Source organism: Vanellus vanellus (assembly GCF_965231255.1).
Source record: "Vanellus vanellus genome assembly, chromosome: 28".
Taxonomy (NCBI): Eukaryota; Metazoa; Chordata; class Aves; order Charadriiformes; family Charadriidae; genus Vanellus; species Vanellus vanellus.
In genome coordinates this window covers 634,050-661,552 of record NC_138933.1, presented here as the reverse complement: position 1 = coordinate 661,552, position 27,503 = coordinate 634,050, and the positions used below count along the sequence as shown (strand labels likewise).

The 27,503-nt window shown below is 66.5% G+C and overlaps 2 protein-coding genes across 2 annotated transcripts in view; one reads left to right on the top strand and one right to left on the bottom strand.

Annotated features, from left to right (window-relative positions):
• Positions 1-5,433: 5,433 nt before the first annotated feature.
• On the bottom strand, positions 5,434-13,485 carry TARBP2 (TARBP2 subunit of RISC loading complex). The gene is made up of 9 exons (XM_082496461.1): positions 13,404-13,485; positions 11,859-12,040; positions 10,696-10,801; positions 9,786-9,866; positions 9,515-9,587; positions 8,211-8,328; positions 7,971-8,098; positions 6,104-6,293; positions 5,434-5,945 (listed from the first exon to the last, which is right to left on the bottom strand). The coding sequence occupies exons 1-9, from the start codon at positions 13,454-13,456 to the stop codon at positions 5,788-5,790; spliced, it is 1,089 nt and encodes a 362-aa protein (XP_082352587.1). The 5' UTR covers positions 13,457-13,485; the 3' UTR covers positions 5,434-5,787.
• Positions 13,486-19,693: 6,208 nt separating this feature from the next.
• Positions 19,694-27,503, top strand: part of MAP3K12 (mitogen-activated protein kinase kinase kinase 12) — a gene marked incomplete at both ends in the record, with an annotated part of 15,001 nt that continues 7,191 nt past the window's right edge. Inside the window, 6 exons of the mRNA XM_082496476.1 lie at positions 19,694-20,033; positions 21,344-21,527; positions 23,514-23,705; positions 25,145-25,303; positions 25,628-25,786; positions 26,235-26,343. Coding sequence (XP_082352602.1) covers positions 19,694-20,033; positions 21,344-21,527; positions 23,514-23,705; positions 25,145-25,303; positions 25,628-25,786; positions 26,235-26,343 — 1,143 coding nt within the window. The remainder of the gene's footprint in view (positions 20,034-21,343; positions 21,528-23,513; positions 23,706-25,144; positions 25,304-25,627; positions 25,787-26,234; positions 26,344-27,503) is intronic.

Below are 27,503 nucleotides of genomic sequence, written 5' to 3'. Positions count from 1 at the left end.
CTTTTCTCCCCGTTCTGCCCTTCCTCGGTGCTCCCGACGCTGCCCCGCTCCAGCATCTCCCCGACCCAACTCCCCTCCGAGCGCTTTAGTGCCTTGAAAAATCCGCAAACCCACGAAAACTCGGTTGTAATGCTCCAGACCCGGGTGGCAATCATCGGGGAAGGGGGGTTTGACCGTACCTTAATGTTTTTATCAGTGGTTTGGTTTTTTTTTTCCCTTTAATCAGGGTTGCAGCTTTCCCACATCCCCTTCAGGTGTGTTTTACCCCAACGGCGTTCCATCCCCGCACCGCTGCTGCCGGAGCGGGGACCGGAGCGGGGACCGGAGTGGGTTGTAGGTCCCCGTTTCTTGCGCCGACGGCGTCTCTGCTCCGCAGGGAGGGAGACGGGCAAGCGGGAACCCCCCGGTGCGGGGCAGGCTGAGCCGGCGATGAGGAAGGTAGCCAAAAAAAACCAAAACAAAACCCCCTGCGCTAACACAACCCCCCCAGGCTGGCAACGGGGGAATTCTCCGGTCCCATCCCGGTGTGACGGATGGACATCCCGAGCCGTAAATGTCACTTTGGGGTCCACGGGTGATGTTCATCCCTTGTCGGGGTCACAAGAGGTGCCCGGCAGAGCCGGTGCGGAGCCGGTCCTAAACCTCCGCAGGAGCCGAATGTCACACCGCCGCGGTGGGTGTCACTTTTCCAGCCGGAGGGACCGGTTTGGGTTTTGAGGTGACTCTTCCCGGGCTCTTGGGAGAGGAGAGTACGTAGCGAGCGCGTCCCCCAGCAGCTCCGTGTCGATGGAGCGGTCACGCGTGACAGAGACCGGCTGCTCCGGGTGTTACCGGTGTCGGTGTGTTCTCCTCTCCCGGAGCTGCGCTGCTCCCCGGGGGGGCTCTCCGAGGGGTGGAAAAATCCCCAACGGAGCACTTCCAATGGCTCCGAAGAGCCAAACAGCCGCGGGGTTTCTGCCCCGCGTCATCATCTCCTCTCTCATCGCCTCTCCTGGAGGCGGTTTCTCCTCCGGGCCAACGTGGCAGTGGCGGACGCGGTTTGGTTTTGGTGATGGTTGGGGGGGTGGGTTTGGTTTGGTTGGGAAGATTTGACTTTGGCGGATTGGCGACGCGGGGTGTCCCCCTCGGCCCCGGGAGGGTGGAGGCGGCTTTTTCTTCCCGTTCTGGTTCAACTCTTGCTCGAAGGCTTTATGATGGATGTCTTTGGGTTGGGGAAAAAAAAAAAAAAAAAAAAAAACAAACCAAAAAAAAACAACCCTGATTTCTGCTCTCGGGTGATTTCTCCTGCTTTTCGGAGGCTCCCGGGGGCTGGCGGCCGTCGGGCCGGCTCCGCTCGGCAGCTCGCCGGGCACCTGCACTTTCCTCTGCCGGCCCTCGGCCGCGGTGCCTTAACCGAAACCCCGGTTGGTGCCGCTGTGGGGCCGGTGCCTTCCCACGAGTCTTCCTCCAAAGCCCCTCTGGGCGCTTGGGTCTCCTGGGGTCTCCTTCCCTCCTCCTCCTCCTCCTCCTCCTCCTCCTCCTCCTGCCTGCCCTCACCGATGGGGCGAGAGGGATATTTGGGTGTGGAAAAGCCCCGCGGGGTTTAAAGGTGGCGTTTGGGCGTGATGGAGTCGGGCCGGTGGCATCGGCCGTTGGGCACCAGGGTTTTATCGATCCGTCTCCGCTCTAACGTCAGATAGAAACAAATGGCTGAAAAACACATCCCGGGGCGGCCGTTCCCCCGCCCCGGCGCGATGCTGAACCCCGGCAGGGCTCGAGATGGAGGGGGGCGCTCCCTCCTCTCCCTCCTCTCCCTCCTCTCCCTCCTCCTCCTCTCCCTCCTCTCCCTCCTCCTCCTCCTCCTCCTCCTCCTCCTCCTCTCCCTCCTCTCCCTCCTCTCCCTCCTCTCCCTCCTCTCCCTCCTCTTCCTCCTCCTCCTCTCCCTCCTCTCCCTCCTCCTCCTCCTCCTCCTCCTCCTCTCCCTCCTCTCCCTCCTCTCCCTCCTCCTCCTCCTCCTCCTCCTCCTCTCCCTCCTCTCCCTCCTCTCCCTCTTCCTCCTCTCCCTCTCCCTCCTCTCCCTTTTCCTCCTATTCCTCCTCTTCCTCCCCTCCCTCCTCTCCCTCCAGCAGAGATGAAGATCTCATCAGCCTCCAAATCCCTCAGAATTGAGGGGTTGGGGGTTCAGTGCCGCCTTTTTCCCCCCGAACTGGCTCATTGGTTCTGGATTCCGATGGCTAAGTTGGGAAATTTGTTGTTTTTTAACTTGTGGACCCGTTTCTGTTTGCTCCCCTCCCCCCCCCCCCGCGGTGTCACGCACAGTTGGGCTCCGGCAGCGGTGACGCTCTCCGACACCCTCCCAAAAACCAGCCCAGGAGGTGACAGAAGGACCCAAGAGGTGGGTCCCGGGTGTCCCCCCCGTGTCCCTCCGCAGCTGCTCTGTACGGCGAAGCTTTGACGATCAATAATGGAAGAAGCCACGAAAAAGGACACCCACCCCCCAAAAAGCGTACCCGGGGGGTGCAGTATCTATAAACCCGTATCTATGAGTATTTACAGCCCTATAGCCACGTATAGCAACGCCCCCAACGGATGCGCAGCTCCTTACGCAGCGAAATGGTTTTCTACCTGTAACCCCTTCCCGCGGCCCCCCCCCCCGGGCCCCGAGGGACCCCCCCCCACACACACCTCCCCACGGGCTCCTGTGAGCGGGTCCTCACAGCCCCCCGCGGGGGCCCGGGGACACGGAGGGGATGGGGACACTGGGGGGTGGGGGGGTGGGGGGGGGTGGACATGTCCCAACCCCCCCTCCCCCCCCCCCCCGTCGCCACCCTCGGCCGCGTCGTACCAAACATGTAACGTGCCTTTATTTATGCTGCAAATATAACATTAAACTATTACCCAGGCGACGGTGGCTGCCGCCCTCGTGCTTCGCGGGCTTGGGGACAACCCTGGTGTCACCCGTCCCTGGGACACCACCTTGGGCCGTCACCTGCCTGGGGGACACGGCGCGGTTGTCACCGGGGCAGAGAGGGACAGTGCTGGGTGTGACAGCCCTCAGCCGGCGTCTGGGTGACGCCATCCGGCCATCAGGTGTGTCTGGGGACACTGCAGGGATGTCATCCACCTGGGTGACACCGTCTGGCCGTCAGACCTACTTGGGGACACCGCGGGGCTGTCACCCCTTGGGGTGACACCGTCCTGCCGTCAGATGTGGTTGGGGACACCGCGGGGCTGTCACCCATTGGGGTGACATCGTCCGACCATCAGATGTGGTTGGGGACACTGCGGGGCTGTCACCCACCGCAGTGACATCGTCCGACCATCAGATGTGGTTGGGGACACCGCGGGGCTGTCACCCACCCGGGTGACACAGCAGGTGAGTCTGCTTGGGGGGGGACACCGGGCCGCCACAGTGGCCGGGGACACCCTCGGACTGCGGGTTTGGGGCGATTTCAGCTGGATTTGGATCGGAGGGAGCGGCGGGGGGATCTCAGGGAGCGGCGGAGCCGGGGCCGCCCCGTCGGGGCTGCAGGAGCGCGGCGCGACCACCGGGTGGCGACAACGAGCCGCGACGGAGCGGTCTTTGGGGGGGTCCCGGGGACGGGGGGGACCGGGGGGGTCCCGGGGATGGGGCGGGGGGGGTCAGTCGGGGCGGGGGAGGGTCCCGGGGCGGGATGGGGCGGACGAGGCGAGTCGGGGCTCCGGTCCAGGCTGGGGGGGTCCCGGGGACGGGGGGGTCTCGGGGTCCCGGTCCGACGGTGCAGACAGCCCCGGTGGTGCGGGTTGAGGGTCCCGGGGGGGAGGGGGGGGGAGCGCTATGCCGCCCCCGTCCATCCGTCCATCCGTCCGTCCGTCCGTCCCCGGTGGCGGTCTGTCGCGGTTGGTAAATGGGTTTCATTAGCGGCGGCGGCGGCGGCGGGACCAGGATTGATCCCCGCGATCTCCCGCTCCCCCGGGACCCCCCCGGCGGCGCGGCCCGGCCCGGCCCGGCTATAAGAGGCGGTGGCGGCGGCGGCGGCGGTGGGCGGCGGGGGCGATGGCGGAGCGGCGACTGCTGCTGCTGCTGCTACTGCTGCTGGCGGGGACCCTCCGCGCCGCCCGCTGCTGCCCCGGAGCCCCCGGGACCGGCCCCGACCCCGACCCGGTGAGCCCCGGGCCGCGCCGTCGGGGCGGGAGAGCGGGACGGGACGGGGTGGGGGGAGAGGAACGGGATTGTCGGATTTGGGGATGGGGGAGAGGGGGCGCCCCCCGGGCTCGGGGCTGCCCTGATTCTCCCTCCGCCGCCCCGTCCGACCCCTCCGCAGGCCGCTGCCGCCGCCGCCCCCCCGGGGCCGCCCCCTCCCGCCGCCGCCGCCGCCGCTCTGAGCGCGCTGCTCCGGTCCCTGCAGCGCCCCGACCGCAGCGCGGGGGCCCTCCTGCGGCCGCAGAGGTGAGCGGGGCCGGGGGGGGGGGGGGGGCCCCGGAGGGTCCCGGGGGTCAGGGTGGCACCGGGGGTCGGGGTCGGGGCTGGGGGCACCGGGGGGTCCAGGGGGTCGGGGGGGCGCCGGGGGGGGGGGGGTCGGGGCGCTGCGGGGCCGTCGGGGCTGAGGAGGGACTCGGGTGTTTGGGGACACCGGGGGGGGGCGGACAGGGACGACCGGGGTGTTTGGGGGCAACCAGAGGTGGCCTGGCTGGCAGAGGGATGGGTGTCCCCCATAGTGTCCGTCTGTCCCCATCTGTCCCCGTTCCTGTTCTTCAGTCCATTCCCATCTGTCCCATCCATCCATCTGTCCGTCCCACTGTCCCTATCCGTCCGTGGCACTCAGTGTCCTTCCATCTGTCTGTCCTCGGTCACTCATGTCCGTCTGTCCCCATCGCACCTGTCCGTTTGTCCATCCCTCTGTCCCTCTGGAGCCCCCCTCCCCCTCCCCCCCCCCAGCTTTGGCCCCTCTGTCCCCATCCCTCTGTGCCTGCGCACCCCTGTCCAACCGTCCCAGCCCTGTCCCTCTGTCCATCCCCATCCCTCTGTCCCCTCGGGGGTGTCACCGGTGCGCTGTCCCCGCAGCAGGTCAGGCCGGGGGTCGCGGGGGGGGTCCCGGGCGCGGCTCAGCCCCCGCAGCTGGGACCCTCCGGCCGCCCCATTCTGGACCATGGCGACGCCGCAGCGCTTCGGCCGCCGCCGCTGAGCATCCATCCGTCCGTCTGTCCGTCTGTCCCTGGAGCCGTCTGTCTGGAAAGCCATCCCCGAGTCCGTCCGTGTCCATGGGTCCGTGAGTCCGTCCCAACCCCATCCATCCATGGGTCCATCTGTCTCCCAATAAACTGGTGCCACTCACCCCCAAACACTCGCTCTGGTTTTGTCCCATGGGGACTGGGGAGGGGAGGGGGGGAACGACACAGACCCACCCCCTTTCTGCCCCACAACTGCCCCCCAAGTGTCCCCCCCGCCCCCAAAAAGACACCAACGCCGGGCGGTTACAAACCCCCCCAGTTTTATTCCCTGGTTGTGCCTGGGGACCCTCCTCACCCTCGGGGGGGGCACAGGATGGAGGGGGCCCCCAGGGGCCCTGAGGTCTGTCCGGGCTCTGCCTGGGGAGGGGGGGGGGGACATGTGTCTGTCCATCTGTTCGTCTGTCCATCCATCCACAGGTCCCGGTGCCCACAGTGGGGCCGGGTATCCGTCTGGGTGTCCGTGGAGGGCGGGGGGTCGGGTGTCCCCCAGTGTGTCCGGGCATCCCTCCAGGTCCATGTTTTTTGGTCCGTGAGTCTGTCGGAGCGTCCGTGGGTCCGTTCGGGGTGTGGGTGGGGTGCGTTGGAGGAGGGGGGGGCTCACTTGCCCCCCGCCATGATGCGGAGGTACTGGAGGGCGTTGCGGGCGGCCTGGGAGCGGGCGCCGTCGCGGGAGGGGGCCGCGCCGTGACACACCGTGGCCGGTTGCGTCGACAGCTCCACCAGGCACTGGTGCAGCCCACTGAGGCTCAACGCATCTGTGGGGACACACACACACACACAGCGAGGGGGACACGGGGACAGGCCACCGTCACCCCAAATCCCCCCCCCCCCTCCCCAACCCCCCTGAGCCCGGGGTTGGGGCACCCCCGGGTTTGGGGGGGCGCAGAGGGAAGAGGTGGGGGGGGGCGCTCACCGATGTCGAGGTAGCTGATGGCGAAGCTCTGCTCCTCGGAGAGCTCCTGCAGGAGGGCGCAGGCGCCAGCACCCATGGGTGCCAGCGGGTGACTCCGCAGCTGCACGATCTTCTCGCCCGCCGAGTTGCGCAGCGAGTCCCAAGTGCAGCCCGGCGCTCGGCCCCGCAGACCCTCCAGCCTGGGGCCCGCCTGCACGGGGGGGGACGGACACGACAGGGGGTTTGGGGAGCGTCCCCCACCCCTCTGTGGGGATTGTCCCTCACCCCTCCATGGGGACCGTCCCCAACCCCTCCATGGGGACCATCCTCACCCCTCCATGGGGACCGTCCCCAACCCCTCCATGGGGACCGTCCCCACCCCTCCATGGGGATCATCCCGACCCCTCCACGGGGACCATCCCAACCCCTCTATGGGGACCATCCCCACCCCTCCATGGGGACTGTCCCCCACCCTACATAGGGACTAGCCTGACCCCACCATGGGGACATGGGGGCTCAGGGACCACCCAGAGTCCCACGCAGGGACATGGCGGGGGGGGGCTCAGGGACCCTCCGAACCCCCACATGGGGATGCAGCAGCTCAGGAACTGTGGGGACCCCCATGCGGGGACACCCCTGGGGGCTCGGGGACCAGTGGGACCCCCGTGAGGTCCAGGGGCTCAAGAACCACAGGGACCCTACGTGGGGACACAGCGGCTCAGACACCACCAGGGGGATGAAGGGGACTTGGGGACACCCATGTGGGGCCACACCAGGAACACGGGAGCTGTGGGGACTCCCCCCACAGGGTACCCCAGGGAACATCGGGGCTTGGGGACTGCAGGACTCTCCCACCCCCCCCCCCGATTCAGGGACCCTCCATGGGGACAACACCCACCCACCCAATGACCCAAAACCCAGAGGGTCCCCCCCACCCAGGGGGGTCCCCCTGCCCTACTGCCCCCAACTTTAATCATTGGGGGTCCATGAGCCCCAGAATAGAGGGGTACGGAGGTGCCCGTGTCCCCCCTTGACCCCTCAGGGTGCCCATGTCCCCCGTTAACCCCTTGGGGTGCCTGTGTCCCCCCCCCCATTAGCCCTTTGGGGTGGCCTGAGGGTGCCTGTGTCCCCCATTAACCCCTCGGGGTGGCCTCAGGGTGCCCATGTCCCCCCTGTTAACCCTTTGGGCTGCCTGTGTCCCCCCAGTTAGCCCCCCCTGGGGTGGCCTCAGAGTGCCCGTGTCCCCCGTTAGCCCCTCGGGGTGCCCATGTCCCCCACTTAACCCTTTGGGGTGGCCTTGGGGTGCCCATATCCCCTGTTAACCTCTTGGGGTGCCCGTGTACCCCCCATTAGCCCCTCCGAGTGGCCCTAGGGTGTCTGTGTCCCCCCTGCTGAGGTGCCCATGTCCCCCGTTAACCCCTCAGGGTGCCCACGTTTCCCCTGTTAACCCCTTGGGGTGCCCATTTCCCCCCCATTAGCCCCTCGGGGTGCCCTCAGGGTGTCTGTGTCCCCTGTTAACCCCTCAGGATGCCCATGTCCCCTGTTAGCCCCTTGGGTTGCCCATGTCCCTCCTGCTAACCACTCTGGGTGCCTGTGTCCCCCATTAGCCCCTTGGGTTGCCCATGTCCCCCCCCATTACCCCATCAGGGTGCCCATGTCCCCCATTAACCCCTCAGGGTGGCCTCGGGGTGCCCATGTCCCCCCCTGTTGACCCCTCAGGGTGCCCATGTCCCCCCCATTAGCCCCTCGGGGTGCCGTCGGGGTGTCTGTGTCCCCTATTAACCCCTCAGGGTGACTTGAGGTGCCCATGTCCCCCGTTAACCTCTCGGGGTGCCCGTGTTGTGTGTGTCCCCCCCCCCCGTTAAACCCCTCGCCGGCCGGGGGCTACCATGGAGAACTGGTCCTCCTCCACCTCGGCCTCGCTGCCCTCCCGCGGCTCCATGGGGACGTTGTGGATGCGCACCAGCATCTTGGCGGCCGCGTTGCGCTTGGCCAGCTTCTTGGAGGTGCCGCTGCCTGCCAGGAGGGGGACAAGGGACACCCCCAGGTGAGCCGTGTGTGTCGTGTCATGTGTGTCGTGTCCCCCCCCCTCCCCTACACGCCGGGGGGTGCCCCTCCAACCCCGTACCGATCTCCACGAAGCGCTCCACGCGGCAGGTCATGGTGAACTCCTTACGATGCGCCGGCCCCGACTCCTGCGTCACCGTGTACTCGGGCAGGCGCCAGCCCTTCTGCACCACCAGCTCCTGGGGGGGTGTCAAAAATGGGGAGGAAGGGGGAGGGGGGGGAGTGTTCCAGGTAGGGCAGGACCACAGCTGTGCCCCCTAAATGGGGAGAGTTGGCCCCAGAAAGGAGCTGCCAGCCCCTAAACGGGCAGGGCCAGCCCCAAAATGGGTCCGCTGCCCCCAAAATGGGTCCGCTGCCCCCAAAAATGGGGATAACCGTCCCCAAAATAGGGATAACTGTCCCCAAAACGGGGATCATCGTCCCTGAAATGGGGATAATGGTCCCTGAAATGGGGATTACTGTCCCCAAAACAGGGATAACCATCCCAGAAATGGGGATCATTGCCCCCAAAATGGGTCCACAGTCCCCAAAACAGGGATAAACCATCCCCAAAATGGGGCTAAACATCACCCAAATGGGGATAACCATCCCCAAAACGGGGATAACCGTCCCCCAAACAGGGCTAATTGTCCCTAAAATGGGGATAACTGTCCCCAAAATGGGAATAATCATCCCTGAAATGGGGATAACTGTCCCCGAAATGGGCCCACCCTCCCTGAAATGGGGATAACCATCTCCCAAATGGGGATAAACATCCCCAAAATGGGAATAGCTGTCCCCAAAATGGGGATAATCATCCCTGAAATGGGGATAACTGTCCCCCAAATGGGGATAATAGTCCCCAAAATGGGTCCACCCTCTCCAAAATGGGGATAAACATCCCCAAAATGGGCATAACTGTCCCCAAAACAGGGAAAACCATCTCCCAAATGGGGATAATTGTCCCTGAAATGGATCCACTGTCCCCAAAACAGGGATAACCATCCCAAAACAGGGATAACCATCCCCGAAATGGGGCTAAACATCCCCAAAATGGGGATAACCGTCCCCAGAATGGATCCACTATCCCCAAAAGAGGGATAACCACCCCTGAAACGGGGATAACTGTCCCCAGAATGGATCCACCGTCCCCGAAACGGGGATAACTGTCCCCAAAAGGGGCAAGACACCTCCCCCCCGACCCCCCCGAGCTGTGGAGACGCAGCCCCCAAAGGTCACCGCCACCCCCAAAATGGGTAAGGTCACCCCCAAAACGGGCTCATCGCCCCCAAAATGGGGTCGGCCACTGAGTCGGGGGGGGGGGGGGGGACGGGGACACACAGACACAACATGTCCCCATTTCTCCCAGCCTGTGGTGTCACCCACCTGCAGAGCCCCCACGGGGTTACACTCTGACTGGGGGGGGGACACGGGCGTCTTCATCTCCAGGGGGGTGCCCCTGCGTGGGGCAGACGGGCACGGCATGAGGGGGGGCACCTCTGAGCCTCCCCCCCCCCCCGCCACCGTGGGGACCGCAAGGTTGGGGGGCTGGGGAAGCGTAATGGGGTGCTGGGAGCTGGGGTTTCCGGGGGAGGGGGGGGGGGATCGGTGCCCCCTTCCCAGCCCCTGGGTGCCCCCCCCCAACCCATCACGTTACCTGGGCGAGGGTGGGGGCACAGTGGGTGCTGGGGGGGCGGCTGTGGGGGGCTCAACCGGGGGCTCTGGGGGTAAAGGAGAGCTTGGGGATAAAAAGTGAGACGTTAACGCCCGAGCTGGCCCCCGCCCCCAAAACCTCCCTGCCCCCCCCCCAAACCTCCCTCCCCAGCCCCCCAGTTGCCTCAAATCCTGCTGGACCCCCCCCAGTTCCCTTGGGACCCCCAGGCCCCCTGGTATTCCCACCCCCCCCCAAACTTCCCCAATTCTCTTGACACCCCTAACCCCCCCCCCCGGACACCCCCAGACCCACCCTCGGCACCCGCAGACCTGTCTGGGTACCCTTAACCCCCTCCCCGGGCCCCCCCCACAGGGACCCCAAATCCTGCCGCCCCCCCCTCCAATTCCCTTGGGACCCCTAAGCCCCCTGGTATTCTCCCCCCCCCAGGTACCCCCAATTCTCTTCACTCCCCTAAGACCCCCCCCCCCCCGCACACCCCTAGACCCACCCTGGGCACCCCCAGACCTGCCTGGGTACCCTCACACTCACCCCCCCCACGAGCACCCCCAAACCCACACCCCAATCCCTTGGGATCCCCAACGCCCCCCCCCCCCCGGCATCCCCAATCCCCCTGGCTACCCCCAAACTCCCCCCCTCCCCGGATGCCCTCAACCCCCCCGCAGATCCCCCCCAAAACCCTGGGTGCCCTGCACCCCTGGGGTACTCCCAACCCCCTGGGTACCCCAAACTGCCTGCCCCCCCCCCAGCACCCTAGAGAACCCCAAACTCCCCCCTCCAGCACCCCTCAGCACCCAGCCCCCCCCAACCTCCCCCAGTGCTGCAACCTGACCCCCACCCTGACCCCCCCCAGCACCCTGGGGACCCCGTGTGTGCCCCCCGCCCCCCTCCTCACCTGGGCTCCTCGGGGGCGGTGGGTTCCAGCATGTCCCCTCCCTTGAGCAGCTTCAGGGCCACCTCCGCCGCTTTGTGCTTCGCCGCCTTCTTGCTGGGCCCCTGCCCTGGGGGAGGCACTGGCTGAGGGGGGGACGGACCCCCAGAAACACCTGGGGACCCCCCCCCAGACCCCTCACAGACCCACAGGTTAGGGCTACCACAGCCCCAGTGTCAGGGTCCTGGGGGGGGTTGTCCTTCTAACATCACCCAGGCACCGGCATGCCAGGGGATCCCCCACCCGGACCCATTTTTGGGGGTCTTGGGGTACCCCGAGGCACCCCAGGCACCGCGATCCCCCGTGATCCCCCATCAGGACCCATTTTTGGGGGTCTTGGGGTACCCCGAGGCACCCCAGGCACCAGGATCCCCCGTGATCTCCCACCAGGACCCATTTTTGGGGGGTCTCAAGGGATTCCTGAGTGTCCCAAGCAATCCCCCCACCAGGCCAATCTTTATTTTGGGATCTCAAGGGATCCCCCCACTTTGACCCACTTTTGGGGGTTCCAGGGGATCCCTGGGCATCCCAGGCATCGGGACGGGTGATCCCCCACCAGGACCCAATTTTTGGGGGTCCCAGGAGACCCCTATATTTCCCAGTCATTGGGGTCCCAGGCAATTCCCCAACAGGACCTCCTTTTTGGGGTGGCGGGGTCCCAAGAGATCCCTGAGCGTTCCAGGCATCGCAGTCCCAGATGTTCCCCAACGAGGGTGGCATTTGGGGGTCCCAGGGGATCCCCGAGCATCCCAGCCTTCACAGTCCCAAGGGATTTCCTCCTCCCCCCCCAACAAGGACCCACTTTTTTTGGGGGGGGGTGGGGGGGTCCCAAGAGATTCCGGTGTGTCCCAGGCATCACTCCACCCCTTACTTTTTTAGGGATCCCAGGAGATTCCCCCCCACACACACACACTTTTAGGGATCACCCACCACATCTCCACCCTCTTGGGGACAAGCCCCGTGTCCTCATTGTCCCCAAAGACCCCCACACACACATCCCAAACAAGCGAAAGCCACCACAGGTCACCTTCTCCAGGCTTGTCCCCTCTCCTCACCCTTCCCGGCATGGGGGGGGAACCTGGGAAGAGGGGGGACAACCTGGAAGGAGGAGGGTATCGGGGACCCACCGGTACAGCTGATGTCCCCAACGGTGACACGGAAGGTGAAGTTGGGCTGGTGGGCTTGTCCCTCGGCCTTCAGGAGGTCGTAGCCGGGGGTCTTGCCTATGCGAGTGCCATATTCCTGCAGGAGGCTGATGGGCGTCTTCCCGGGGTTGGCGGCCAGCATCTGCTCCAGGCTGGGGACAGGGCTGTCACCAGCCCCCAGAAGAGGTCAGAGGGGACCGGTGGAGGGGTATGGATTGGGGGGAGTGGGGTGGTGGGAGAGGCGGGAACAGCCACGTGGCGTGGGGACATGGGGACAGCGGTGGCATCGCCTCAGAGTATTAGGATATGGGGAAAGGGGTGGCACTACCGCTTGGTGTGGGGACATGGAGACAGGGTGGCATCACCTCGGAGCATTAGGATATGGGGACAAGGGTGGAGCCACCACATGGGATGGGGATGTGGGGACAGGGCTGGCACTGACATGTAGCGTGAGGAAAGGGGTGGCATCACCATTCAGCATGGGGACATAGTGACAGGGGTGGCACTGCCAGATGGCATGGGGGGATGGGAACAGGGCTAGAGCCCCCCCCCAGCGTGGGGACACGGTCACAGGGGTGGCATCACCATATGGTATGGGGACAGGGCTTGAGCCATCACACAGCATGGGGACATGGGGACAGGGCTGGAGCTCCCCTGTAGTGTGGGGACACGGTCACAGGGGTGGCACCACCACATGGCATGGGCATATGGGGACGCAGGGACAGGGGTAAGGACAGGGATGGAGCCAACACACAGCATGGGGATGTGGGGACACAGGGACAGGGGTGGCATCATCATATGGTATGAGGACAGGGCTGAAGCCTCCCAGTAGTGTGGGGACACAGTCGGAGGGGTGGCACCACCACATGGCATGGGCACATGGGGACAGGGGTGGGGACAGGGATGTGGCCACCACACAGCATGGGGACATGGGGACAGGGCTGGAGGTCCCCGTAGCGTGGGGACATGGTCACAGGGATGGCACCACCACATGGCATGGGCACATGGGGACACAGGGACAGGGGTGAGGACAGGGATGGAGCTAACACACAGCATGGTGATATGGGGACAGGGGTGGCACTGCCACACAGCATGGGGACAGGGGTGGCACTGCCATGAGGCATGGGGACACAGGGACAGGGGTGTCATCACCATACAGTATGGGGACAGGGCTGGAGCCGCCACACAGCATGGGGACACGGGGACACGGGGACAGGGGTGGCATCACCATACGGTATGCGGACAGGGCTGGAGCCACCGCCATGCATGGAGACATGGGGACATGGGGACATGGCGACAGGGTGGCACCGCCGCTCCGCGTGGGGACACGGGTGGCACCGCCACACAGGGACAGGCCTGTACCCACCCCCCGCCCCTCACGCAGCGTACAGGCCTGGCGACCGAGGGACAGGCCCGGGGGCCTGGAGTAGGCCCCAACCTCGGGGTGGCGGGGGAACACCTCGCTTTAGGGGGGGTGTCCCGGTAAGGTCTGGGGGGGGGGGGGGGGATGAGAGGGGTGTCCGGTACCTGGGGAAGCCGCCGCTCCGCCTGGCCCCGCCGCCCGCCCCCTCCTCGCTCATCCCCGCCGCGCTCCGTCCCGCCGCCCGCACCGCCCCGCGCCGCCAGGGGGCGCTGGCGGCGGAGCGCGGCGCGGGGGACGATGGGATACGGGAGGCGCGGGGGGTTGTGGGAAGCGTAGTCCGTCGGGGGGGCGGAGCGATCGCTCCGCCCCCCCGGGCGGACTACGCTTCCCACAACCCCCCGCGAGGGGCACGCTGGGAAGGTGGAGGACGCGAGGGGCGGGGCCAGGGGGCTGCGGGGGCTCTGCCTCGGGGCGGGGGAGGGATGGAGAGGGGTCGGTGGATGGGGAGAGTGGGGACAGACGGACAGGGTGGGACAGGGACGGACAGACAGGGAGGGACAGGGATGGACAGACAGAGGGGGACAGGGACAGACGGACAAGGTGGGACAGGGACGGACAGGGTGGGATGGGGACAGACGGACAGCATGGGACAAGGATGGGCAGATGGGGACAGAGAAGATGGGACTGGGACAGACGGACAGGGAGGGACAGGGATGGACAGACAGGGTGGGACAGGGATGGACAGAGGGGGACAGGGACAGACGGACAGGGTGGGACAGGGATGGACAGACAGGGATGGAGAGGGGACAATGGATGGGGAGAGTGGGGACAGACGGACAGGGTGGGACAGGGATGGAGAGGGGACAGCGGATGGGGAGAGTGGGGACAGACGGACAGGGTGGGACAGGGACAGACAGGGTGGGATGGGGACAGACGGACAGCATGGGACAAGGATGGGCAGATGGGGACAGAGAAGATGGGACAGGGACAGACGGACAGGAAGGGACAGGGATGGAGAGGGACAGTGGGGACAGATGGATTGGGGTAAGGATGGACAGGCAGCAGGGGACGAGGACATGGGGGGACAACGGGGACAGACGGGGTGGGACAGGGGTGGAGAGGGGTCCACGGATGGGGACAGTGGGGACAGCCATGGTGTGATGGGACAGACGGACAGGGAGGGACAGGCAGTGGTGGGGCCAGGCCAGTGGTGACAATGGTCAAACTGGGACCAACTGGGACAGGCAGGGTGTGACAGGGACAGACAAGGGGCTGTGGGGACAAACAGACGCCTGCACTGGGAGTGCTGGGGACAGAGGGACACCCAGACTGGGAGCACTGGGGACAGAATCACAACCTTGGGCTGGGAGTTCTATGGACAGACTGGGAGCTCTGGGACAGGAACACCCATACTGGGAGCACTGGGGTCAGACTGGGAGCACTGGGGACAGACTGGGAGCACTGGGGATGGGAGGACACCCACACTGGGAGCACTGGGAACAGAATCAAACCTGGACTGGGAGTTCTAGGGACAGATTGGGAAGTCTGGGGACAGACTTGGAGCACTGGGACAGGGACACCCATACTGGGAGCACTGGGGTGAGAGTGGGAGCACCGGGGACAGAGGGACATCCAGACTGGGAGCTGTGGGGTCAGACTGGGAACAGTGGGAGCAGAGGGACACCAATACTGGGAGCACTGGGGACAGACTTGGAGCACTGGGGGCAGGGGGACACCCAGACTGGGAGCACTGGGAACAGAGGGACACCCAGACTGGGAGCTCTGGGGTCAGACTGGAAGCACTGGGGACAGGGACACCCGAACTGGGAGCACTGGGGTCAGCCTGGGAGCACTGGGGACAGAAGCACACCCGAACTGGGAGCACTGGGGTCAGACTGGGAGCACTGGGGACAGAAGCACACCCATACTGGGAGCACTGGGACTGCATTGGGGCCCCCATGTGGTGCCGGGGGGTCCTGGGGGCACCGGGGGGTCCCGATCCTGCTCCTGGGGGGGTCCCGGTGCTGCCGGGGCCAGCGGGGGGTCCCGGTGCCCATTGGGGTCCCAGTGCCAGTGATCCCAGTGCTAGTATAGGGGTCCCAGTACCAGTATAGGGGTGCCGGTGGTCCCAGTGCTGGTATAGGGGTCGTGCTACTGGGGGTCCTGGTGCCAGTATAGGGGTCCCGGTGCCAGTATCGGGGTGCCGGTGCCATTATAGGGGTGCTGGTGGTCCCGGTGCCAGTATAGGGGTCCCAGTGCCAGTACTGGGGTGCTGGTGGTCCCAGGTGCCATTATAGGGGTGCCGGTGGTCCCGTGCTCGTATAGGGGTTTCGGTCCCAGTATGGAGGTGCCGGTGCCGGTGGTCCCGGTGCTGGTACAGTGGTGCCAGTGCCGGTATAGGGGTGCCGGTGGTCCCAGTGCCGTTATAGGGGTGCCGGTGCCGGTTTAGGGGTCCCAGTGCCGGTATAGGGGTGCCGGTGTTCCCGGTGCTGGTATAGGGGTCCCGGTGCCGGTATAGGGGTCCCAGTGCCGTTATAGGGGTGCCGGTGGTCCCTGTGCTAGTATAGGGGTCCTGGTGCCAGTTTAGGGGTCCCAGTGCCGGTATAGGGGTGCCGGTGCTGGTATAGGGGTCCCAGTGCCGTTATAGGGGTGCCGGTGGTCCCGGTGCTAGTATAGGGGTCCTGGTGCCAGTTTAGGGGTCCCAGTGCCGGTATAGGGGTGCCGGTGGTCCCGGTGCTAGTATAGGGGTCCTGGTGCCGGTATAGGGGTCCCACTGCCGTTATAGGGGTGCCGGTGGTCCTGATGCCGTCATAGGGGTGCCGGTATAGGAGTCCCAGTGTGGCTATAGGGGTCCCGGTGCCGGTAGAGGGGTGCCGGTGCCGGTAGAGGGGTGCCGGTGGTCCCGGTGCGGCTATAGGGGTCCCGGTGCCGGTAGAAGGGTGCCGGTGGTCCCGATGCCGTCATAGGGGTCCCGGTGCCGGTATAGATGTCTCAGTGCCGGTAGAAGGGTGCCGGTGGTCCCGGTGCCGGTATAGATGTCCCGGTGCCGGTAGAGGGGTGCCGGTGCCGGTGGGGCGGGGCGGGGCGGGGCGGGGCGGGGCCGAACGCGGGGCGGGGCCGTTCCGTTCCGTTCCGTTCTCCCCCACCGCCGCACCGGCCCCGGTACCCGCCCCGCTCCCCGCCCCGCCCGGGCCCAGCCCCGGCCCCGCCACCGCCGCCGCCGCCGCCATCGCCCCCGGAGCCGCCACCGCCATCACCGGCACCGCCCCCCCTCCCCCCCCCCATCCCCTCCCCCTAAAAAAACCGGCACCAGCGGGAGCGGGGCCCGGACCCCCCCTCACCCCCCCCCAGGTACCGGCACCGGGATGGAGCGGCGGGGAGGCCCCGGGGGGGGGCGGGGGGAGGTACCGGAGGGGGGGGGGGGGGAGGAGGTACCGGGAGGGGGGATGGGAGTTACCGGAGGGGGGGAGGGAGGTACCGGAGGGGGGGGGGGAGGTACCGGGAGGGGGGAGGGGAGTTACCGGAGGGGGGGGGAGGTACCGGAGGGGGGAGGGGAGGTACCGGGGGGGGGTTACCGGGATGGGGGGGGAGGTACCGGGATGAGGGGGGGGGGGTAGGACCAGGGATGCTACCGGGATGGCGGGGGGGGGGGGGGAGGGGAGAAGGGAGGGGGGTACAACCTCCCCCCCGCACTCGTGGGGGGATGGAGGGGGGGAGGGGGGGATGAGCGGCCTCTTGCACACGCGTGTGCCCCTCCTCGTGTGGGGGCTGCGCTTGCACACGCGTGGGCAGCTCCGGGCACACGTGTGACACTCTCCCCCCCCCCCAGATGGGGCCTTCACCCCCCCGCACACGCGTGTGCACCCTTGTGCATGCGTGTGCCCCCCCCACATGTCTGTGTGTCCCCGCACACGCGTGTGCAGGCCGTGCAGGTGCATGCACGCACGGCCCGTGCGTGCCCCCCTCCCCAAGTGTGTGCCCCCCCGTGCACACTCGTGCATCGCCTTGCACACACCGGTGCAACCCCCTGCACACACGTGTGCCGCCCTCTCGCACGCACGTGTGCAACCCTGCAGGGCTGGGCACCCCCTTGCACACGTGTGTGCACCCCTGCATGTGCGCGCGCCCCTCACACGCATGTGGACACCCCACACACACACGCGTGCACCCCCTCACATGTGTGTGCGCTCCTTTGCACGTGCGTGTGCGCCACTGCATGCTGGGCACCCCCTTGCACGTACGTGTGAACCCAGTGTGAGCGGGACCTCCTTGCACGCCTGTGTGCCCCCTTGCATGTGTGCAGGCCCCTTGCACGCCTGTTGGCACCCCCCCACACACACACACACGCGTGCACCGGTTGCACGCACGTGTGCGCCCCCTCACGTATGTGCCCATCCCCTTGCACACGCGCGTGCCCCCCCTTGGGCCCGCGTGTGCACCCCTCCGCGTGTGCGCGGCCCTTGCACGCGTGTCGGCACCTCCACGCACGCGCGTGCCCGTTGCACGCGCGTGTGCACTGCCTCTCACACGCGTGTGCCACCCCCGTGTGCGCCCGCAGCCCTCTGCACACGCGTGTGCGCCCCTACGCGGCCGTGCCCCTCCCCCAGGCGTGCGTGTCCCCCCCCCCTTGCACACGCGTGTGCCCCCCCTCCCCACGCGTGTGCCCCTCGCGGCCCCTCCCTCCCCCGAGTCGCGACAGGGCGCCATGTCCCGACATGCCACGGCGGCGGCGGCCGAGGGGCGCGGGGGCGCTCTCTCCCCCGGCTCCCTTCTTCCAGCCCCGCTCTGTCGCGACATGAGGCCGCCGCTTTCGCATGTCGTGACAGAGACAACCCCTCCCCCCCCCCCCCCCCCGTTCGCTTCTGCCTCAGTTTCCCCCCGCGGAGCCGCCGAAGGGGGCGGGGGGGAGGGGGAGGGGGGAGGCTCCATCCCTTACCGGGATGACGTCACCGCGTGACGTGATGTCACCACGGGGGGGACGACACACACGACACCTGGAGGGGCGGGTCGTGTGTCGCGTGTGTGTCGTGTGTGTGTCGTCCCCCCCCCCGGGGGGGGGGGGGGTCCCTCGGGGTGACGTTAAGCCCCGCCCACACCCCCCCTCCTCTCCCCCCCCCCCCCCGCGGTGACTCACCCCCCCCCTAATTTTAGTGATGACCTCATCGCCCGCTCCGCTGTTGCCATGGCAACCCCCCCTCCCCAAAAAAATTCCAGGGGAGCCGGATCGGGCCCCATCCCCCCCCCCCCCCCCCGGGACCCCCCGCTTGCACGCTTGTGCACGCTCTCGCACGCTTGTGCACACACCCCCGGTCTGGTACACCCCCCCGCACGCTAGCTGACCCCCTTGCACGCTCACAGACCCTCTTGCACGCTTGTGCACACCCCTGCATGCTCATGCACGTGTGACGGGACACACACACACATGTGTTGCACACACGTGTAAGGGCAGTCCATGGGTGCAAGGCAGGGGGGCACACGGGTGAGTGGGGGCCACACACGTGTGAAGGGACACACACGTGCGTTACATTGCACACACAGGCGCAGGGGGTGCACACACATGTGATGGGACACACACACACACGTGTTGTGTTGCACACACGTGTGAAGGGGTGTCCATGGGTGCAAGGGGGGGGCACACATGTGTGACAGGACACACACACGTGTTGTGTTGCACACACATGTAAGGGGTGTCCATGGGTTCAAGGGGGGGGCACACGGGTGTGTGGGGCGCACACACGTGTGAAGGGACACACACCCACCCTGTTGTGTTGCACACACGTGTGAAGGAGAGTCCATGGGTGCGAGGGGGGGGGCACACATATCTGAAGGGACACACACACCTGAAGGGGGACACACACACGTGTTGTGTTACACACACACGTAAGGGGTGTCCATGGGTGCAAGGGGGGGCACATGGGTGTGTGTGGGGCACACATGTGTGACAGGACACACACACAGTGTTGCACACACGTGTGAAGGCGAGTCCATGGGTGCAAGGGGGGGCACACGGGTGTGTGTGGGGCACACATGTGTGACAGGACACACACACATTGTGTTGCACACACGTGTGAAGGCGAGTCCAGGGGTGCAAGGGGGGGGGGCGCATGGGTGTGTGTGGGGCACACATGTGTGACAGGACACACACACATAGTGTTGCACACACGTGTGAAGGCGAGTCCAGGGGTGCAAAGGGGGGGGGGGCACACGGGTGAAGGGACACACACCCCCCCCTGTGGTGTTGCACACACATGTAAGGGGAGTCCATGGGTTCAAGGGGGGGGCACACGGGTGTGTGGGGCGCACACACGTGTGACGGGACACCCACCCCCGTGTGTTGCGTTGCCCCCAGGCCTGCGGTGTGTGTGTGTGTGGGGGGGTTCTCCCGCGCCCCCTCCCCGCTGACAGCCCCTGGCGTAGGCCGGGGGGCAGCGGGGGGCCCGCGGGAGGCCCCGCCATGGCCTGCCTGCACGAGACGCGCACCCCCTCGCCCTCGCTGGCGCTGCCCTCGGACGGGACCCCCGAGCAGGAGCTGACCCCCACCCAGTGCGTACTGCGTGACGTGCTGCCCGCCGCCCCCCAGGGCCCCCCGCCGCCCCCCGAGGCCTGGCCCCGCCGCGGGCCGCCCCGAGCCCCCGAGCTAGGCCCGGAGGCCTCGGGCCCGCTGGCAGCCGAGGCCGCCCACTTGCGGTGCCAGGCCGGGGGGGGTTTCCTGGAGGGGCTCTTCGGCTGCCTCAGGCCCGTCTGGACCATGATCGGCAAAGCCTACGCCGCCGAGCACAAGCACCCACCGGAGGGTGAGGGGGCACCGGGGCCGAGCGGGGAGTGGGGGGCTGTGGGGGGCTGTGGGGCTGGGCGGGTGTTATGGGGGTTGTGGGGGCCTGTGGGGTTGGGAGGGTGTTATGGGGAGCTGTGGGGGGCTGTGGGGTTGGGAGGGTGTTATGGGGGCCTGTGGGGGGCTGTGGGGGCCTGTGGGGCTGGGACAGTGTTATGGGGGTTGTGGGGGCCTGTGGGGTTGGGAGGGTGTTATGGGGGGCTGTGGGGGGCTGTGGGACTGGAAGGGTGTTATGGGGGTTGTGGGGGCCTGTGGGGTTGGGAGGGTGTTATGGGGAGCTGTGGGGGGCTGTGGGGTTGGGAGGGTGTTATGGGGAGCTGTGGGGGGCTGTGGGGTTGGGAGGGTGTTATGGGAGCCTGTGGGGGGCTGTGGGGTGCTGTGGGGCTGGGACGGTGTTATGGGGGGCTGTGGGGCTGGGAGGGTGTTATGGGGGCTTGTGAGAGGCTGTGGGGTTGGGAGGGTGTTATGGGGAGCTGTGGGGGGCTGTGGGGTTGGGAGGGTGTTATGGGGAGCTGTGGGGGGCTGTGGGGTTGGGAGGGTGTTATGGGGGGCTGTGGGGTGGGAAGGGTGCAAGGGGGCAAAGGGTGCTATAGAGCTGGGAGGGTGCTATGGGGCTGGGAGGGTATTATGGGGGGCTGTGGGGCGGGAAGGGTGCAAGGGGGCAAAGACGGGTGCTATGGGGCTGGGAGGGTGCTATGGGGTGCTACGGGGCTGTGGGGTGTTATGGAGCTGGGAGGGTGTTATGGGCCTGGGAGGGTGTTATGGGGGTCTGTGGGGCGGGATGGTTGCAAGGGGGCAAAGAAGGGTGCTATGGGGCTGGGAGGGTGTTATGGGGTGCTACGGGGCTGGGAGAGTGCTGTAGGGGTGCTATGGGGTGTTGTGGGGCTGGGAGGATGCAATGGGGCTGGGAGGGAGGTCTGGGGCAAAGGAGGGTGCTGTGGGGCAGGGTATGGGGTCCTGGGGTGCAGGAGACAAAGGGGTGGCAGTAGGGCAGGGAAAGGGGTGCAGAGGAGGGGGCGGGGGGACAGGAAAGGGGCAGTGGGGCAAACCGGGGGGCAGTGGGGCAGGGAGTGGGGTGCAGTGGGGCAGGGTGGGACGAGGAAGGCTGGGGTGAGGGTGCCAAGGGGGGTGCAGTGGGGGTGAACATGTGGGGTGCCATGCGTGTGGGGGTGACAGTGTGGGGGTGTCAGGGCCGTGGGTGCATTGAGGGTGACAATGTGTGGGTGTCATGGGCATGGGGGTGCTGATGTGGGGTGCCACGGGTGCCCGCAGACCCCTGGGAGGTGCCGTTCGAGGAGATCCTGGACCTGCAGTGGGTGGGCAGTGGGGCGCAGGGGGCCGTCTTCCTGGGCCGCTTCCACGGCGAGGAGGTGGCCGTGAAGAAGGTGCGGGACCTCAAGGAGACCGACATCAAGCACCTGCGCAAGCTCAAGCACCCCAACATCATCACCTTCAAGTGAGCGCGGGTGCTGCTGGCGTGGGGCATGGGGCGCGAGGCTTGGGCACGGCGTGGGGCACGGACACGGTATGGGCATGGGGACATCAAGGCCACAGCGTGGACACAGCACGGTCATGCCGTGGTCATGGAGTGTGGATGTGGCGTGGTGATGGGGAACACCACGATCATAGGGCATGGACATGCTATAGGGCACGGACATGGCACGGGGTGTGGACATGCTATAGGGCATGGGTGTGCCGTGGGTGTGGAACACGGACACGGCATGGAGAACATCATGGGCACCGGGCGTGGACACAGCATGGGCATGAAGGATGGAGGCATGGACATGGCGTGGGCATGGGCATGGGCACAGCATGGGCCACGGGCATGCCATGGGCACGGGGAACAGCATGGGCATGGGGCATGGACGTGGTATGGGCTTGGGGACACCACGGACACAGCATGGACACAGCATTGGGCACGGTCATGCTGTGGTCATGGAGTGTGGATATGGCACGGTCATGGGGAACACCACAGTCATGGGGAACACCACGGTCACGGGGCACAGACATGGCACGGGGCATGGACATGCTATAGGGCATGGGTGTGCTATGGGTGTGGAACACAGACATGGCATGGAGAACATCATGGGCACCAGGCGTGGACACAGCATGGGCATGAACATGGTATGGGGCGTGGACGTGGCATGGGCATGAAGGATGGAGGCATGGACATGGCATGGGCATGGGTGTGGACACAGCATGGGCCATGGGCACGCCATGGGCACGGGGAAAAGCATGGGCAGAGGGCATAGACACGGCATGGGGCATGGACATGCCATGGTCATGGAGTGTGGATGCGGCATGGTCATGGAGAACACCACAGTCACGGGGCACGGACATGCTATAGGGCATGAACATGGCATGGGTGTGGAACACGGACATGGCATGGAGAACATCACGGGCACCGGGCATGGACACAGCATGGGCATGGACATGGCATGGGTGTGGAACACGGACATGGCATGGAGAACATCATGGGCACCGGGTGTGGACACGCCATGGGGCATGGACACGGTATAGGCACAGGGAACAGCATGGGCAGCGGGCACGGACACGGTATGGGCATGAGCATGAACACGGCATGAGGATGGTCGTGCCATGGGCACAGGCATAGAGGTCATGGACGTGCCACGGGCCTGGGACACCAACCCGGCACGTGCATGGGGACACCAGCACGGCACGGACCTGGGCGGGCAGGACACGGCGTGGACACGGGGCACTGACACACTGTGGGCAGGGGACGCGCTGGCGTGTCCCACGTGTGGCATAGGGGATGGTCACACATGGGACAGGTGTGCCACAGCCAGGGCACTCTTGGGGCAGGGCCACGTGGGTGCAGATGGGTGCTCTGGTGCCGATGGGTGCCCCAGTTCAGGTGCTATGGGGGTCTCTGGGCACAGAGGGGTGCCAATGTTGCTGATGGGTCCTCCTAGTGCTCGCAGTGGATTTGGGTGCCCCAGCACCCATGGGTGCTGAGCGACACTTGGGTGCAGATGGGTGTCCTGGTGAAAGTTGGGTGCCCCGGAGAAGTTGGGTGCCCCTGGTTGGGCCAAGTGGTGGACTTAGGTGCTGTTGGATGCCCTCAGTTGGCCAAGCGGTGGAGTTGGGTGCCGTGGAGAAGTTGGGTGCTGTTGGGTGCCCTCAGTTGGCCAAGCGGTGGAGTTGGGTGCCGTGGAGAAGTTGGGTGCTGTTGGGTGCCCCCGGTTGGGCCAAGTGGTGGAGTTGGGTGCTGTTGGGTGCCCTCAGTTGGCCAAGCGGTTGGTGCTGAGGGTGCTGTGAAGAAGTTGGGTGCAGTTGGGTGCCCTCAGTTGGGCCAAGTGGTGGAGTTGGGTGCCCTGGAGAAGTTGGGTGCTGTTGGGTCCCCCTGGTTGGGCCAAGCAGTGGAGTTGGGTGCCCTCGGTTGGCCAAGCGGTGGGTGCTGAGGGTGCCGCTGTGCCCGCAGGGGTGTGTGCACCCAGGCACCCTGCTACTGCATCATCATGGAGTTCTGCGCCCAGGGCCAACTCTACGAGGTGCTGCGCGCCGGGCGCAAGGTCACCCCCTCGCTCCTGGTGGACTGGTCCATGGGCATCGCCGGCGGCATGAACTACCTGCACCTCCACAAGATCATCCACCGCGACCTCAAGTCGCCCAAGTGAGCGGGGCCGGGGGCTCGGGGAGCACCCATGGGTGCTGGGGTGGGTGCCCCAGGAGGTGGGGCGCTCGTGACGGTGCCGTGCCCGTGGTGGGGATGTGCATGTGGCGGTTGCATGATGATGGCGGCACCGTGCCCGTGGTGGTGCGTTGTGCTCGGTGGTGGCGTGTCGGTGAGAGTTGCATGCCCATGGTGGGGACATGGCCATAGTGGGGACATGTCCTTGATGGGGACATGGCCATGGCAGGGACATGTCCTTGGTGGTGCCATGGCCTTGGTGGTGCCATGTCCATGGCGGGGACATGGCCTTGGTGGGGACATGGCCTTGGTGGTGCCATGGCCATGCTATGCCCATGGTGATGCAATGCCCATGGCAGTTGCATGCCCGTAGCAGTGCCACGTCTGTGGTGGATGTGTGTCCATGGCAGTGACATGTCCGTGACAGCATCGTGCTCGTGGCAGTGCAGTGAACATAGTGGCTGTGTGTCCGTGACAGTTGTGTGGCCATGGCAGTGCCATACCCATGGTGGTTCCATGTTTGTGGCAATTGCATGCTCATGGTGGTGCCATGCTCATGGTGGTGGCACGTCCATGATGGGACCATGCTCACAGCAGTTGCATGCCCATGGTGATGCCATGCTCATGGTGGTGTCAGTGCTGTACCCATGGTGGTGGCATGTCCATGATGGGACCGTGCTCGTGGCGGTTGCATGCCCATGGTGGTGCTATGCTCATGGTGGTGGCACGTCCATGATGGGACCATGCTCACAGCAGTTGCATGCCCATGGTGATGCCATGCTCATGGTGGTGTCAGTGCTGTACCCATGGTGGTGGCATGTCCATGATGGGACCGTGCTCGTGGCGGTTGCATGCCCATGGTGGTGCTATGCTCATGGTGGTGGCACGTCCATGATGGGACCATGCTCACAGCAGTTGCATGCCCATGGTGGTGCCATGCTCGTGGTGGTGGCAGTGCTGTACCCATGGTGGTGGCATGTCCATGACGGGACCGTGCTCGTGGCGGTTGCATGCCCATGGTGGTGCTATGCTCATGGTGGTGGTGTGTCCATGATGGGACCATGCTCATGGAAGTTGCATGCCCATGGTGGTGCCATGCTCGTGGTGGTGTCAGTGCTGTACCCATGGTGCCATGTCCATGACAGGACCATGCTCACAGCAGTTGCATGCCCATGGTGATGCCATGCTCATGGTGGTGGCAGTGCTGCACCCATGGTGGTGGTGTGTCCATGACGGGACCATGCTCGTGGCAGTTGCATGCCCATGGTGGTGCCATGTCCATGTTGGTGGTGCCATGTCCATGACGGTGGCGTGCCCGTGGTGGTGGCATGCCCGTGACCCGATGATGCTCATAGCAGTTGCATGCCCGTGGCGGTGCCGTGCCTGTGCCGTTGGCGTGGCGCTGAGCAGGTGCCCCCCAGCATGCTCATCACCTACGACGATGTGGTGAAGATCTCGGACTTCGGCACCTCCAAGGAGCTCATTGACAAGAGCACCAAAATGTCCTTTGCCGGCACGGTGGCCTGGATGGCGCCCGAGGTCATCCGCAACGAGCCTGTCTCCGAGAAGGTTGACATCTGGTGAGGGCACAGGGGCCTCGGGGACAGCGGGGACGTGGCCACCTTAGGGACACCAGGGAGCTGTGGTGGCACTGGGGGGACAGCAGCAGGGGGGGCTTCGGGAGGCAATGGGGACGCTGGAGGCACAGGAAGAATTGGGGACAAGCGGGACAGTGGGGATACCGGGGAGGACATCGCGAGGACAGGGATGAGGGACATCGGGGCCACCAGCATGGGCAGAGGCGGGGAGGGGACACCGGGGCAAGGGGGAGCAGGGGACAGGGGGAGGACACTGGGGGGTGCCCAGCCTGGGGTGACGGGGACTGCGGGTGACGGTGTCCCCAGGTCCTTTGGGGTGGTGCTGTGGGAGCTGCTGACGGGGGAGATCCCCTACAAGGACGTGGACTCCTCGGCCATCATCTGGGGGGTGGGCAGCAACAGCCTCCACCTGCCCGTCCCCTCCGGCTGCCCCGATGGCTTCAAGGTGCTGCTGCGCCAGTGCTGGTGAGTGCACCCGTGGGGACATCCCCCACCCTGTGGGGACACCCTACCATGGGGACACCCTACCGTGGGGACACCCCGGAGGGACATCCCTACCGTGGGGCCACACCATGGGCCACCGGTGCCGCGGTGGAATCATCTCATGGGGGACCACCCCACCCACGGGACCACCGGGAGGGACCACCCGTTGGCACCCCAATGTGGAGAGCGCATCGGGGTGGTCATAGGGACCCCCCACCCTTGGAGGGGGGGGGGGGGGATGTCCATGGGTGCCCCATGCCGGGCTGCACCCCGAGCACCCATCGGGCACCCCGCTGTCTCCTGCACGCCCTTCTCTGCCTGTGGTCCCCAAAAGCCCCGGCACACCCCCCCCCCCCCCCGGCACCCCGCAGTGCCCCCCCCCCCCTCCCGCCTGCGCCCAGCGCCGTGCTGCTCCCCACCCCCCCCCCAGGAACAGCAAACCCCGGAACCGGCCGTCCTTCCGCCAGATCCTGCTGCACCTCGACATCGCCTCCGCCGACGTCCTCTCCACCCCCCAGGAGACATACTTCAAATCCCAGGTACCCCCCGCCCGGGACCCCCCCACCCCACCCTGGGACCCTACCACCCAGGACCCCCAGCACCCAGAACCCCCCAGCACCCTGGGACCCCCCCAGTATACCCAGCACCCCAGACCCCAGGACCCCCAGCACCCTGGGACCCCCCCAGTATACCCAGCACCCCAGACCCCACCACCCAGGACCCCCAGCACTCTGGGACCCCCCCAGAATACCCAGCACCCCTGGGTTACCCAGCACCCCAGGACCCCCAGCACCCTGGGACCCCCCCAGTATACCCAGCACCCCAGACCCCAGGACCCCCAGCACCCCTAGGATACCCAGCACCCCAGGACCCCCAGCACTCTGGGACCCCCCCAGTATACCCAGCACCCCAGACCATAGGACCCCCAGCACCCCTAAGATACCCAGCACCCCAGGACCCCCAGCACCCTGGGACCCCCCCAGTATACCCAGCACCCCAGACCCCAGGACCCCCAGCACCCCTAGGATACCCAGCACCCCAGGACCCCCAGCACCCTGGGACCCCCCCAGTATACCCAGCACCCCAGACCCCACCACCCAGGACCCCCAGCACTCTGGGACCCCCCCAGAATACCCAGCACCCCTGGGATACCCAGCACCCCAGGACCCCCAGTACTCTGGGACCCCCCAGCATACCCAGCACCCCAGACCCCATCACCCAGGACCCCCAGCACTCTGGGACCCCCCCAGCACCCCCAACAGCCCAGACCCCATCACCCAGGACCCTGGGACCCCCCAGGACCCCGGGACCCCCCAGGACCCCTGGCACCCAGGGACCCCCCGGCACCCTGGGACCCCCAAACCCTGCAGGACACCTACTTCAAATCCCACCTACCCGCCACCCTGGCACCCCTGGCGCCCAGGGACCCCCTCACCCAGGGACCCCCAGCACTCAGGGACACCCCCTCCCCCCCCAGGACACCCATCATCCTGGGACACCAGCACACTGGGACCCCCAGGGTACCCAGCACTCAGGACCCCAGTGCCCTGGGACCCCCCAGCACCCCAGGACCCCCACACCCAGGGACCCCTGGGGTACCCAACACTGGGGACCCCTGGTGCCCCGAGATCCCCCAGCACCCGGGACCCCTGGCACCCAGCGACCCCACAGGATACCCATCACCCCAGACCCCATCACC

What these genes read in the sequence shown, in the direction of transcription:
- TARBP2 (XM_082496461.1), bottom strand. Translation starts at nt 13,456, where the DNA reads ATGAGCGAGGAGGGGGCGGGCGGCGGGGCCAGGCGGAGCGGCGGCTTC. An exon ending in CGGAGCGGCGGCTTCCCCAG is followed by an intron (nt 12,041 to 13,403) that starts GTACCGGACACC and finishes GGCTGGTGACAG; the next exon opens with CCCTGTCCCCAGCCTGGAGC. An exon ending in CATCAGCTACCTCGACATCG is followed by an intron (nt 5,946 to 6,103) that starts GTGAGCGCCCCC and finishes GTGTCCCCACAG; the next exon opens with ATGCGTTGAGCCTCAGTGGG.